Below are 15,947 nucleotides of genomic sequence, written 5' to 3'. Positions count from 1 at the left end.
AAATCTAGCTGTGAGACTTGATCTGTCCAAATCTAGCTTCATTGCTGATCTAATCTCCAAACAATGTCCGCTCACAGCCAGATCTCAGTCTCCGCTTGATGTTCGTTCATGGCTAGAGCTCAATCCCTTTTTAGTGCATTGATCAGTGACTGGTCAACGTCCAGGTACCATGCTTTTTGTGTGGTATGTGTATGTGTGTGGTCTATTCGAAAACAGTGCAATAATAGAATGTTCTATGATAAATCTGAGTTAGTGAGAGTGATGGAAAAAGCTAATGGGAGAGTTCTTTCATGGGCTTTAGTGCACAAAGAGTTTGTAGGAGTTAATTAGGAGGATCTTTATAGAGATTGGCTTTGGAAGTTCTGCTACAAGGAGTGCTATATATGTATCACTAAATGTCTGCATTGGTCTCTGATTCTCTCTCTGTTACTAATAATCAATTAGCATTTCAAAAAAGGAAGTGATATCCAATTGATCCACTATCTACCAACCACCTGCACTTCTGTTTTTGCAATTGGGATGCCATCAGACTATTGCAAATAATGTTATTGAGCATAATGTGTCATCTGCTTGCCGCAACCTTATAAAAATCCTGGCATTTTTTTGTTCTTCAACCATATAAAATCTTTCTCATGGCGAATCACTATTAAGGCCTCTACAGTTTAAATTATACATGTCTCATTTCCAGTGTAGTTGGCATTCTTCTTGTGTGAACTTATCTGTTGGTCAGATATCCAACTGTTCTCTCTACTCTTTTCATGGGAACCTTTCCATTTTATTTTGTTATGCCAAATATATTGATACCTCATATAACACATCTCACCTTTGTTATTTCTACCATTTTTATTTATATATATTGGTAGGGACAGGCAAACGAATCTGTCTCGAACAAGGAAATTGAAATTCTTCAAGCGGAAAAATAAAAATGGTCATTGACAAATAGGTGTTTGGGCTATATTCACAAGGTTTGGATGCCCCTTAATTTTTCAATTATTCATACCAAAGAATGTAAAAGTATATGCCGTTCATATTTTTTTTAATTTTATTTTTTAATACTACAAATAGGTGCTTCTAAATTCAAAGTCTCTTGTTGATAAGAGATGAAGAGTAAATCGAGAACTATTAATATCGCTAGTGACCAACATTGGCATTTCTTTCTAGACAAGAAGCCTAGGAGGGACAAGTGAAAATAAAAAACTATTATTATCGCTAGTGACCAGCATTGGCATTTGTTTCTGGATGAGAAGCCCATGAAGGACAAGTGAAAATCAAGAACTATTATTATCATCTTTACCATTTCTCTTGTTTCAATTGTGTTATGTTTCATTTGGTTGTTTGTAGAAATATTGAGAATAAAAGTCTCTTGGATTTGTATTTTAATTGATGGGAAATAATTATGATGATTATTTGGTTAGTTTTCAGGGCAGATGATATTCTTTACATTACCTTCATCAGTAGCTGAGCCAATTTTGGCTATTTACTATATATTTAGTTCAATTTGCTATTCAAGCCAACTAAGCATCCAAACACACCAACAATGATATTTAGTCGCTTCATATTGAGCCTATTAAGCATAATCTTTTGAATTTTGTGAATGGGATTCTTATTAAACAATCGTGTGAAATTTTTTTAGAAGACTATTAGGTGCAACTGAATCATATGGCCAATTTGAGGTTCGTCGCTTATCCTAAGATCAGAGGCGGACCGTATCTATAACCAAATTTTATAATGATGAATAATTCAAGAGTTTTCCCAGTTCAGCGATGGTTTTTTAATTTGGACTAGGATTGCGTACTACCCCCGCCCGTCCCTAGCTTCGAACGGGCAGTTCTGTGGGCGGGCCCACCGTGATGTATCTGTACATTCAAGCCGTCTATCCCTTTTCTTAGATTATTTTAAGGCATCAAAACAAAGATGTAGCGGATCCAACTCTCAAGTGAACCATACCACAGATGACTCTTGCATTTAATGCTACTGACATTTAATGCTTTGTGCATTTTAATGCAACCAAGCTTATTATTTGGTGTGGTCCACTTGAGCGTTTGATCCGCTTCATTTTTGTTTTGATGCCTTAAAATAATCTGAGAAAAGCGATTGACGGCTTGGATGTACAGAGCCCGCCTACAGAACTGCCCGTTCGGAGCTAGGGACGGGTGGGGGTAATACGCAATCCACGTCTTTTTAATTTTCCATTGTTTAATTTTTGTGACGCGCCAAATAGCGACGGACCAAATCCGTCATTAATTTTATTTTGTGACGCATATGATCGCAAATTCACGATTTTGATGTAGTGACTGGCATCAATAAAACTGGATGTGATGGTTTTACCCCCATCTTTTACTTTTGACCTTGCTTTCCTTTTCTTTCTTTTTTCTTTTTTTATAAAACATTCTTAACTTTAAAAAACCACTAAATTTATTACGAAAGAACCAAGCATGTGAATGGGAAGGATATACCTTACCCCCTCTTTTAGTCTTCCTCTCCCAGGTATTGCCACCTTACCCGTGTCTTTAAAAGGTTCATTAGTGGAAGGCATATGCATGTTAGTATTTTCCATAATTACTTGTGCTCTTATCTCTTATTGGTGTAATCAACGATTGTGATCAAAGTGCCTGAGCTAACTAAGGCAACTCCTTCCCATGGCCATGGCTCAATTCTTTTTAAAAGCTGCACTCAAAGGGGACTGGGAAGCAATCACCACCCGCTACAGAGAGCAGCCTGCCTTATGCAATGACACTCCAGTCACCAACATGACAGGTGACACACTCATTCACATTGCGGTTCAATCCGGTCAAGCTGAAGCAGTTGCAGAGCTGCTAGACTTACTGCCAGAACATGTCCGTGTGGCGAAGAACAACGTAGGGAACACTTCACTCCATGAAGCTGCCAGGACCGGAATGTTGATCAAGACTGCAAGAGCAATATTGAAGAAGGATGCATCCCTGGTTTCAAGCCGAAACAAGCCCGGTGAGACGCCTGTATTTTGGGCTGCCATGCATGGGAATAAGGAGATGCTGCTCTTCCTTGTTTCTGATGTTAGGAAAGTTGGTGAGGAGACGTTGAGGAGGAGCGATGGATCTACTATCCTTCATGTAGCTATTCTTGGCAAATTTTACGGTACGTTCAAACTCTGCGGAACCACTGTAAAAATTATAGTGTTCATGCCTCACCACATCATGCTCTGGTTTTCATTTCTACTAGTGGGGACCATTGTTCAGTGATCTGAACCATTCGGCTGTTGCACTCCCTTGGGATGCCGAAAATCTCTTCAATGGGATGACCATAATATTCAACTGAACGGGCACAGCGTTGATGGTTGGGACGTTCCCATCAAGCAGGGTTAGGGACCAGCTGATTAATGGTCTGGATCATACAGGATTAATATACAAATCAATGTGCGGGATCCAGAAGTGATGTTTTCATGACATACTGTGCATGCCTATAATTATATTTCTCATCATTTTGTTGACATTTTCCTTTAATTAAGCAGATGTAGCATTGGAGATCGTGGAGATGTTTCCAGGGATGGCATTAAGCAGAGACGAGCGTGGAATAACGGCCCTTCATTTGCTGACCCTCTTTCCTTCCTCTTTCAAGAGCAGAGGCATATATTCTCTTCCGGCTGTGTTGGACCCTCCCAATTTCCTCCGTGTATCAATACCCGTCGTAAAATTGCTACACGCCGCAGTTTTCGATTGTACGTACTTCTTCATTATTGAATTGGGATTCAATGAACCTCTTCTGTGAGGGGACCCCAACCAACCTTGGTGGCGTGTCGATGTGGCAAAGTTTCATGGACTCCATGATCTGTGTTATATCCACACCTTCACTCATTTTACCAGATCATTTTCGAGCAGGAGCTTTAAAAAAAAATGAGGCAGTTCCAAATCTCAAGTGGACCACTCAGCAGAAAGCAATGCGACAGTAATGGCTCTGCTGCTGAAACCTTCTTTCCCTTCTTGAGGAAAGGGAAACATAAATATCAATTTAATCCTTTCAAGTTGCCTCTAAAAAGTTTTCAATGATAGTCATTCAATACCCATTGCTTTTTATGGTGTGGTTTACCTTTAGATCTCCTTCATGTTTTATTTATTTATTTATTTTTTTAATTTTATTTTACTCATCCCCAAAATTAATGTTGCAATGGAATATGCGTGTCATAGATCTGATTAGATGTCACACGTGTCAGAGATTACACTGTGAATATGCCGTGCTCCCACAATGATGTTAGACTGCTGATCAGGCGCATCAAATCCGCACGGAAAAAACAGACAAAATAAAGCCCAACAGTCCAAATTCAGAAGTACCTGATCCGGTTTGAAATCTCGCCACCGCCTCCCACAATACCCAACGCCTGTATATATCATGATCACACTGGTTACACTGAGTGGTTTGGATCTCTAACACGTGTGGCGTCTCCCCCATATCTCTAACACGGATATCTAATAAAACCCAACCATTAATTTTTGGAGTTTATCTAGAGCCATTGAAAATTAAATTCATCTACACTTTGTGATGGCCATAATCATCTTTTTGAAAGATGAACATTTCTTGTCATCAGACCCTCCAAGGTGTGGGCCCCAATGGGTTGACATGGCTGGAATCTTGAGTGATGACAGAGGCAAAACAACGCCATTGGATTAGTTCATCTATAGGCATGGGCATCCCAGTCTTCCCCAGAATTGCTGGGCTGAATACAGGGGTGTCAATGGCCTGGGCGGCCTAGTAAAATCAATTTTTATACTAGGCTTTGCCCAAAACAGTTCAAAATTCGGGCCGAGACCAACCCCAAGCCTGGCCCCTTGACAGCCCTAGCTGAGTCTGGAGCAACTCTCTTAATAAATGAGATTTATGGGTCGGCATATACGCGTGCTTACTACTTTCCTGTGGCATGATTTTATGTGCATAAGAGCCAAACCGTCCAGGTCCTTACTCTTGCTCCAGTGGTAGACTCCCAGGAGTTTCAACACCTGCTCAAGGGTTTGAGTGCCCATAGGTGGTGAAATTCCACTAGCGTGAGTATGTGGGGGTGTGTGCGCGTGTGTTAAAATTTAAATAAAATAAAGTAAAATAGAGCCAAACCGTCCCTCCACTGTTATTTTTTCGTTTGCCCTTGACCCCAAACATTATATCAATCCAAAACTCAGGTGGGCTTCATCGTAGAAAACAATGTAAAATCTTGCCTAAAACCTAGTGTAGCCCACTTGAGTTTCAGACCAGCGTGATTCCATGAATATTGTTGCTCCATCCGGGTGATTCTCTCATCAAATTAATGGATTAAATGGCATAAATAAACCATTTTGAGGCCCACACTCACCTTACCGTGGGCGGTCCATCCCAACTCTTCCCTACGGTGTGGCTTACTTGCGTTTTGGACTTATTGGATTATGGGTTTGAGAGTGAACGTGATGTAACACACCTGATAAACAAGGTGGATCTCTTGCATCTTGTGTAAACTATAATTTGCAGAATTGGAGGACTGTATAGTGCATCGGAGATAGAGATCAAGCAATCTGAATTGAAACTTGTACCTAGGTTAGACGCAATATTTGAAATTTGGTTTATCCCTTACACCCTTCAGAGAAGCACGGATATGTGAAAATAGCTTCAAATGTGTGTACAATTAGGGACCCAACCTTAATTTTATAATGGTCTTTAAGACAATGGATTTGCCTTTAAAGATTAAGGCCATGGACATTAATGAAAGCCAGAGTTCATGATTCAATATAAGCTTTGAGTGCTCATTAATGGTCTCTTAAAGATAAGGATTGAATGATGAACTCATGAAAAAAGATCTTGGGATGAGAGATTTAGAAAGGGAACAACACTCCCTCAAGATTCCACGTGTTTCTCATCAAGTTATAAAGAAAGTCCTCTTTGAGTTAAATGAAGAGACTTGCAATGGTGGGAGTGTGTGTGTGTGTGTAAAGGGGCGGAAATTGGGCAATTCAATAGGACCGAGGTGTTCCTCGATGTGATTGAGTATATCAAGATTTCACCAGAAATGTTGCTGGACAAATTTCATGTTGCTACTCGATGCCATCGAGAGGATCCGAATACCATCGAGCAACTCAAAAAAAATGATCAAAACGTGCTAAACTATTTTGAGTTCATTACTCAATAGGATCGAGGGGGTTTTCGATACCATCGAAACCCCTTAAAGAACCCTTGATAGGATTGACCACCTATCGAATAGTCTATAAATTTAATTGTTCATATGCTTTGTTTTACCATAATTTCTCCCTAGTCTTCTTCTAGGCAAAAGGAATATTCCTATTCAGTTTGGGCTAGCTAGAGAGGCATGATTTTGGATTTTTTATGGTCATAGGATTTGAAGAGGAGAAAGCACTTCATCGTTTTGATGTTTCTTCAATGCCTTGAAAATCGATGATCTTCGAGTTTTTAATGTTCAAGGCTTTCTGGACTCAATGACACTCGATTCATCCTAATTGACAAACATTGCACTTACAAGGTTAGGTTGCCGACATTGGTAGCTCATTCAGTTAGGCTTAGCTCAATTTCCTTTGATGTTTTCATGACTAATCCTTTAGATAGTCATTTGATCAAAGAATTTGTCAGATTCTTTTTTAATCTTATGAAATTAATAACTATAATTCCATCATTCAACATGTGTCTCACAATATTGTGTCAAATTCTAATACTTTTGCTTTTACTATTGTATATTTTACTCTTGGCCCTAGCAATAGCCACTTGACAATCACAGTAAATAAGTATAGCAAACACAGGTTTTGACCACAAAGGTATATCTATTAACATATTTCTAAATCATTTAATTTCTGATATTGCCGTTTATAAGGCAATGAACTTATATTCCATAGTAGACCAAGCAATACAAGTCTGTTTAGTAGACTTTTAAGATATTATAATCCATCAAAAGTGAAAATATATGCACTTATGAATTTTGTTTCACTTGAATCAATGATCTAATTGGCATCATTTTATCCTTCTAACACAAGAGGATAACTTTTATAATGAATATCATATGTAGTAGTACTTTCAAGTATTTTAATATTCTATTCAAGGAATTCTAAGGATTATATCCAAGATTATGTGTATATCTATTTAACCTATGGACTGCAAATGCAATATCAATTTTAGTATACTTCATCAGATACATTAAGCTACCAATTACTTGAGAACACTTAAGCTTAGATACATTATTTCGTGTATTCTTCCTAAGATGTACAGTATGATCATATGATATACTAATAGGTAAGTAGTCAAAGTAATCGAACATTTTTAATATTTTCTCAATGTAATAAGATTAATATAGAGTAATGCTATCATGTTTTCTGATTATCTGAATACCTAATATCAAACTTGCTTTTTCTGTTTTTCATATCAAAATTAGAAGACAAGAGTTTCTTAGTCGAATTGACTAACTTAATATTAATTCTAAAAATAAGCATATCATGTACATATAAGTAGATTATAACACCATTGTTACTAAAAATTTTGTTATATAAGCATTTATCTATATTATTTATTAAATATCTATTTAATTTTAAAACATTGGCAAATTTCTCATTCCACTGCTTATGAGTCTGTTTCAAGTCATATAGATTCTTAATTAACCTATATACTTTATTTTCTTTTCCTAAAATTATATAACCCTTAGGTTGCTCTATGAAAATTTCTTCTTTTAATTTTACATTTAAAAATATTATTTTAACATCCATTTGATGTATTACTAACTTATATATGAATGCTATTGTAACTAATACTCTGATCATTGCAATTCTAGTTACGTGAGCATGGGTATTAAAGTCGTGATATTATTCTTTTTGTCTAAAGCCTTTAATACTGACCTGCATTTACATTTTCAATTTAGTCTATATTTCTATTAGTCTTCTTTATCCTTATGTGTATGATTATATTTGCTAAAGAAATATTATTATTATTATTTTTAATCTTTCATTTGATTTTTGTATTCTTTCAAAAAGGAGATAGTTTTTCAATTAGTGTTCTAGATAGGAATACTTAGTCTATTTTTATTCCCTCGATCATCAGTTCATGTACCAGATTCTGATAAGCACGAATTTGGTTTGTGATGGGTTTATTATGTCTTTTCATAATAGAGAAAATTTGTGATAGCATGTTTCTTAGATACTGCGTCTTTAAGGACATATTTCTTTTCTAATGCAATCCAAATGTTCTTAGTAGATTCATATGAAAGATAAATATCATATAATTACTTTGACAAGGTACGTAGAATGTAGTGTTTACAATTATTAGCATTTTTAAATTCATTCTCATTGGCTAAATCAACTATAAATGAAAGCAAAATAATGTGAAGGACCTTTAATTTTTCCGGTGAAAAACTAATATTCTATTTTCATCTTTTGAAATTTTATCCAATGAAAGGTTCAACTTTGGATAGCTCAATAATATGGTTGATTGTGATTATGGTTATTGATTACAAGAGTTTTGGTTACAATATGGTTTTCAAGTAGTTTGAGAAACACTCAAAAATTAGTTACCGACTTTTTTCTTTATATATATATATATATAGAAAATGCTTGCCTGCGAACTAGTTCGTAGGTACTACATACGAACTTTTTTGAGAACTCATCATATCTGATGAGTCTTTCAAATCTGAACGGTCCATATGAAGCAGAACCTCATGAAACCTCCTAATACAAATTTTTACTTTGATCCAAAACTTAGGTGAGCCATGAAAAATGCAAACAGTTTCTTCCCTTGATTTGAATTTCTCTTTGCTATGGCCCGTCAGAATCTTAGATCAGGGTGAAAATTCACCTCGTAAGGTTTCATGAGATTCCGCATCTTATGGACCGTTCGGATTCGACACCCATGACACGTGTGCAAAGGTGCGCACGTGCATAGGTACATAGGTGAGCATGCCTCTATCTATATATATATATATATATATATATAAGTTTTGTCCAGAGAACAATGGATGTAATGGCCATGCTTGCGTTATGAAAATGGTTCCTCGAAGGCAGGTACTCGGAAGTAGAGTCTTTCCTTTTAACCATTTACATTTACATTCATTATTGGACCTTGTTTTGGATTCAAGCGGTGTGCTTTGCACATCACAGAAACTTCGTGAAGTAGAAGAAGCGGATTGCATGCCACACTGGCTCGACCTCGGTGGTGTACTTATGTTATCAACTTCTATGGGGGCCACCATGATGCATCTGTTATATCCACACCGTCCTTTCATTTTGCGAGATCCTTTTAGATTATCAGCCCCTAAATGAAGCATATCAAGAGCTCAAGTGGACCACACAACAGAAAGACATGGGACAGCGACTACCAATGTTGAAACCTTCCTAAGGCCCACCATGGTGTTTAATTGCCATCCAACCTATTCTTAATGTCACACAATACCTGGATGTAAAGTCAGGTATACCTGGATAAAGAGAGAACACAATTATTAGCTTAATCCAAAACTTTTGTGCCCGGATAAGTTTTCAACAGTAGGCCTTCAATTGCCACTGCTTTCCGTGGTGTGGTCCACTTGTGCCTTAGATCTGCCTCGTTTTTTGGATCATTATCTAAAATGATCTTTAAAAATGGATGGACAGTGTGGATATAACATATACATTATAGTGGAGCCTACATAAGTTGATGACGTCAACACACTACCAAGGTCAGCCATGTGTGCACACCAGGCAATCCGCTTCCAGATGCATCAATGTGCCCACTTCCTGTATTTTTTTTATTTTTTTATTTTTTTGTCTTTTCACATGAAATGACTTAATTGTCTTTTCTTGGTCTAGGTGTTCCTGTGGACCCCTACCAGACGAGTGATGGTTCAGATCAAGGACAGTCCCGGCTTAAGAGTTTCACGGAGACATGCATGGACTTCCTGAGATCAGGTCCTATATGAATAAGATCATGAGAAACTTTCTTTTGTAGTAATGCCCTGATTGCTATACAACTCTCGGCTTGGTCTCATCTTTCCTGTTTGTACCAGTTGGGCCCATGGCTCAGCGATCCAAATTCATTGATAAGATGGCTCCGCCAGTGGATGTTCCATGCACCAATACCGTTGGATTGGGATAAAGACACCCACACATGAAACCTTCTAAGGTCCCACTGTGATATTTATAAGCTATCCAACCTGTTCATAACTTGACTCCAACCTGGACGAAGGGTGAACACAGATATCGATCAGCTTAACCGAAACTTGTGTAGCCCTTGGAAAGTTTTTAATGGTAGGCATTCAATCCCCATGGCTTCCTATGGTATATGGTCCATTTAAGCTTTGAATCTACCTCGTGTTTGGGCTCATGTTCTAAATGAGCTGACAAAACAGAAGGACGGTAGATATAACACATACATCACGGTGGGCCCCACAGAGCTTAGGGCTGCATGAATCCCCTACTGATAATCGGCATACTTCTAATTTACTCAGTTTAATTACTAAGTTCAGTTGACTGATGAGTCGAACTCCAACTCGTTGGGAGCTATTTTTACATGTAACGCATGTGCCAACTTCACAAGGTATCTTGGACATCACCTAATCGACCTGCCAAGTCCTAGTCAACTCGACCCAATGACAAGAAATCCATGTCTGAGTCCAGGTTTGGGAGATATACGACTGATCATATCCTCAAAATCAAACTGATATCAAATATAGGGCTTGCTTTCTAACAGTAACGTCACTTACTGATTATTTTGTCTTTCTTCTTTCATGTTTCAGGGATGGAGCGAATATTTTTAGGTGAGGAAACGGTGTTATACTCATTACTGGGCAACATATATAAGAAGGGAAATAATCTGCTGTTACCATACATTCGAGCTGTGTTGGGCCACCATGATGTGTGTGAGTGTCATTCACCCATCCATTAGCTCGATGTGCCCCCAATGCTAGGCTTGCATCCGAAAATCAAGCCTAATCCATGCCCGGGACACTAGGGAGAGGATGCATATATACCATCGAAACTTAATAGAATGTAAGGTCCACCCTTCTGTGTCCATGCCATCCTAGCCACTTGCAGGTGCACCCGACTAGTGTCAAGGACACCACAAAAACCAAAACATTTTACAATTAAGACGGTCCACAGAGTAAATATATTAATGTAAGCTGTAGGCATGATCCTCATACATGGCTCACAGCGTGTCCCATGTGAGCTTTTTATAGGGATGATTCTTGAGATTCATTGTGTCCATAAGGAGTCTCACCCAATGAATAGTTTTTAGGTTCTACATACACATTGATTGACGCAAGAAGAGCACATAAAGAGGTAATGAGAAAGATCACTGACTTTTTCAAGTAGTCAAAACTTTGAATTCATGAAGTAATTTCTTGAATCCACGAGAAAAAAATAGATAAAACAATAATTTTATTGAATAATATCTAATAATGTCTAATGTGTATTTTTTTCAATTACATCATTAAATAAGAAAAAAATAAATCAAAATTCATAATTATGAAATATAGCAAAACTCTAGTAAAATTATCCTAAAGCTTAATTTTCAAAAAATTAAAAATGCAAATGAACCTTACTAGAAGAGTCCTGATTACAAGTAATTTTTAAAAATAAAATGAAAATCTAAAATCTAAAGATAAGGAAATATTATAAAAATCGGAATTACAAAAACTAGCAACTATTTTAAAATTCCACTTTTGAGCTAGAAGCGAGCGTTTTCTTGTGAAACGGACTGGCATGACCCACTTGCCTCGGATGGCCTATTCCAATAAAAATTCACAAGTCATGCATCTTGTAACGCATTTGGATCAAAAGGCATGGCTGATTTATGGTTCAGACTTCAAACAACAATCTCTTTATCCAAATTGAATTTTTTGAACCGGACAATAATTTCTCCCTATGTGGATTGAATTTCTTTGAACTAGATGCAGTTGCAGCCCAATTACATCATGCCAGAACTGAGCCTAGATTTAATCGTTTACTTCCACCTCCTGTATGGCCTTCTTTTGGTCCAACCATGCTAGGAATGTATATGTACCACGCCCTATATCACACATCATGGGTGAGCCCCACATAACTCAAACGCATGGTAAATACAAGTGCTCCAATGCATGCCATCATTTCCCTACTAAATTCTTTATTAACTTGAATTTACAGTTTCAAACTATTGTAATTAACACAATCGCAGCGGCTTGGTCCATAAATTTCTCCGTCACTATTACAGGATAATTTTATGATGTGGAGTGGCATTAGCATTCATAATCCTGATTAGGTGTCTTTTTATTGTAAGAAGCGGCAGCGAACCCAAAACTCATTATTGCAAAGGAAAAGCACGCATGGGCACTGCAACTTGCAAGGCTTTTGATAAAAAAAGAAGCTCAATGGAGGTACGGACACGATGGTAGGAGCCCACGAGAAGAAGCACAATGGAGCTACGAACATGATGCTAGGTGCCCACAGAGAAGCAATGGACAGCATCAGATTGGCGAACAGCATCAGATTGGCAATGATGGTGATGAATGCAAGGAGAGGTTAGAGAGACCACTAATTCTAGCGTCCAAGTGTGGGATAGTGAAGTTAGTGGAGGAGATACTGAAAGCATTCCCAGAGTCCATTGAATTCCTCGATGACAAACGGCATCAGATTGGCGATGATGGTGATGAATACAAGGAGAGGTTAGAGAGACCACTAATTCTAGCGACCAAGTGTGGAATAGTGGAGTTAGTGGAGGAGATACTGAAAGCATTCCCAGAGTCCATTGAATTCCTCGATGACAAAGCTGGGAAGAACCTACTGCATTTGGCGGTCGAGTACCGGCAGGTTCATGTCTTCAATTTATTAAAGAAGGAGAAGAGAGTGACAACGGTACTGGCAGCCGGGATCGACAAGAACGGTAACACAATCTTGCATCTTGCAGCCAAGTTTAAAAAAGATAATTCGAGTCACGTTGGAGGGCCTGTCATTCAAATGCACCAGGAGAATGCCTGGTTTGAGGTATTATACCTGCCCTTTTCTCCTTTTCTCTTTGTAACAAGAACCAGATTAAGAGGGTATTGCATGCACAGGAGTTGCTGTAAGATTCTCAACTAAAAATCTGGCCAATCCAAAAATTCAGGTTGTCCATCTCATGTGCATTTGAAGGTCGGGGGCAAGATTTAATTGTTCCGAATCCACGGAACTTGTCTATCCTCACTGAGAAACCTCAAATCCACAAGGAAAAGAAAATAAAACTAAATTCTAGAAAATTCATAATTTGATTGATGATTCCAATAAACAAGTTTACAACCCTTCCATGTAAGAAGTTTCGGAATCAAACTACAAAAACCCCTAGAATTCGCAACTAACTATAAATAGTAAACTTACTGTTATAGATGGTTTTGATGTCTACTAATGTGCATGGTTTTCAGCCAAAAATAGTAAGTGTCCTATTTGGCCAAATCACGACTTTCTTCTAACTATTATAGGCACTTTTCATATTGGTCCTAATTATTATAAGCACTTTTCATATTGGGCGCAACTCGTAAAGCCCAACCGATGAAGAGTTATATTCAAACTAAAAATTACTATAAATAGTAAAAACGAAAATAAAACAAGAATTCGACCGTCGATCTAATGGTATTTCACAAAATCGGCGTGCACAACCCGGCATAGTAGGGCTGGGTGGCTAAAGTAGCTCATCCTACCCCAAAATCATATATGATACATCAAGTAACTCATTCCGGATTATAAGATATGCTCGATTTAAAGTCCTGACGGTCCGGATCACTTCCGCTTGCGATCGGGCCTCTTCTGGTCCATCTTGGCCATGAAATTATCCGTGACCCGCTCTACATCAGGATGACACACCAAATGCACAACTTGGATGTCATGCACATCATGGTTGGCCTCATCACATAGCTCTACTAAGGAGTCGACCCTTGGTTTTAAGAATCCAACCAGCCTAATATGACTCATTAAGTTGACTCTAACTCAGTGGCAAACAATCTACTGGTTGAATTCAATAGAGGCCCAAGACACTCAATTTAGGACCATATAAGTTTGTCTGTCTTTTAACAACCGCCATCTTTTTGTTGGGCCCACCCAAATGCCTGTAAACTTTTTATGATCAATGAAATCCCCGTGGCATGTGCCTTTTCTTAAAAAATTAAATAAATAAATAAAATTAGGCCAAGTTTGGATCGAGGGAACAAAGGAAAATTATAATGATTGATTCCATAGCACTATTGTACCATCAATTCCTTTTTTATTTTCTGGGGGATTTTTCTTTGGATAGTAGGTCAAAATTCCATTTTTGTGGGGAAAAAAAAATGCTCACCTCTAATCTTTTGCTGGGGAATTGATTATGAAAAATTATATTGATTATTATCTATAATATATTATTATTTTTGTTATCCAAACATAATGAAACATCCCATCATGAAATTCGTGCTCCATTTTCATTTCTTTTGTCACAGGCGCTTAAAGTGCAGGTAATGATAGACATATCATCACGTCCCTCCATAAATTTATAGTTTTTAGTGTTTCCACTTCACCATGGAAGAAAAACTAGATACACTGTTGGTCGGAAAGAATGAAACGCATGATGCCTTTCGGGATCATCACATACATTCCACTTGTACCATCCACAATATGGAGGCATAAAAATGACGTGCCTCCAGAGTCATTAGATCAGCTCCCTCTCAGTTCATCTACTTTCTAGACTTAAAAAGGGGAATGATCATAGATAACCTCATCTCCGTAAGCTGTTGACCATGCTACATGTGGCCCAACATGAATATTAATTGGCATTAGTTAGGTCAATGTATGTTGTGGGATGTCTTAACTCTGACCGTAATAGGTATACTGATGTCATCGACAGACCACTTGATCTCATCAAGCAGTTGTAGATCACATCGATAGCTCACTTGATGCCATCAAGAAAATTCAAAAAAATCTCAGTTGCTTGTTGAACAGTTTTGGAGATGTTATTCGATGTCATCGAAGGTACCTTCAATACCATTGACTGGTCTTCACTAGTTGTCAATGTCATCAAAGGTCTCATCAAAGGCATGAGCGGAACTGCATAAGTGCGCGACTTGTTTCTAATTCCAATTGTAATAGTATATATATTAGATGTAATTAGGATTAGGGTATTGTGAGAATTTTCTAAGACATTCATAAGGGTTCAAGAGCAAAGCTAGGGTTTTCAACAATATTTTTTTGGGGTTGTTTAGATAGGTAAGTGCATTTAATTTCTTATAATAACATTTCATGGTGTATTATTTGTCAATTTGTGCTGTGGTTTTTTCTCTCGAGGGTTTTTCTACGTAAAACTCATGTGTTCTCTATGTGTTTACTTTGCATATGATTTGATCTTGTTTGATTAAATTCATATTTGCTTCCGCGCGATCTCCAACAATTAGTATCAAAACTAGCATTGGAGTTTCAAGTTCTAATCTAAAACATATTGATGAAAGGGTTTAACATAAAGTATGAAACAGAAAAGTTCACCGGTAAAAATAATTTTGAACTATGAAAGGTAAATATGATAGCCATTTTAGTTTAACCAAGATTGTGATATATTCTCTTTGATAAGGCGAAGCGTCCTGCATCAATGAGTGATGAAGAGTGAGATGAACTTGATGAAAGGGCTACAACGTTGATCCAATTGTGTTTAGTGGACAACGCTCTCTATAATATCTTGGATCAAAAGACCACTATAAGGCTATAAACGAAACTGGATAATTTGTACATGAATAAATCTTTAGACAATCATGTGATCTTAAGAAACAGTTTTACAAACTTAAGATGACAGGAGAATTTAATATCAGCGAACACATGAGCATATTCAACGAATTGGTCAATAAACTAACAAACGCAGAGGACAAGGTCGGAGATGAAGATCAAGCATTAATTATGCTGAATTTACTTCCAGTATCTTACGAGAATCTCATAGATAATCTGATCCATGGTAAGGATACAATCGATGTTGAAACTGTCATCTCAACCCCTCATGAGAAGCAGTTAAGAAGAAAAGACAGTGAC

The 15,947-nt window shown here is 37.6% G+C and overlaps 1 protein-coding gene across 1 annotated transcript; it reads left to right on the top strand.

The window, feature by feature from the left end:
- Window positions 1-2,645: 2,645 nt before the first annotated feature.
- On the top strand, window positions 2,646-15,534 carry LOC131249481 (uncharacterized). The gene is made up of 6 exons (XM_058250294.1): window positions 2,646-3,117; window positions 3,491-3,697; window positions 9,768-9,866; window positions 12,217-12,917; window positions 14,378-14,392; window positions 15,499-15,534. The coding sequence occupies exons 1-6, from the start codon at window positions 2,646-2,648 to the stop codon at window positions 15,532-15,534; spliced, it is 1,530 nt and encodes a 509-aa protein (XP_058106277.1).
- Window positions 15,535-15,947: the final 413 nt, after the last annotated feature.

The sequence above is a fragment of the Magnolia sinica genome, chromosome 6 (genome assembly GCF_029962835.1).
Source record: "Magnolia sinica isolate HGM2019 chromosome 6, MsV1, whole genome shotgun sequence".
Classification (NCBI taxonomy): Eukaryota; Viridiplantae; Streptophyta; class Magnoliopsida; order Magnoliales; family Magnoliaceae; genus Magnolia; species Magnolia sinica.
The sequence above is the reverse complement of the archived record's forward strand: the minus strand, read 5'-3'. Positions and strand labels throughout refer to the sequence as shown.

Bases quoted from the DNA above. Each gene is read 5' to 3' on its own strand.
- LOC131249481 (XM_058250294.1), top strand. From the start codon at position 2,646: ATGGCTCAATTCTTTTTAAAAGCTGCACTCAAAGGGGACTGGGAAGCA. The intron at 3,698-9,767 runs GTACGTACTTCT...TTCTTGGTCTAG, and splicing joins ACACGCCGCAGTTTTCGATT to GTGTTCCTGTGGACCCCTAC. The intron at 9,867-12,216 runs GTCCTATATGAA...TATTGTAAGAAG, and splicing joins CATGGACTTCCTGAGATCAG to CGGCAGCGAACCCAAAACTC.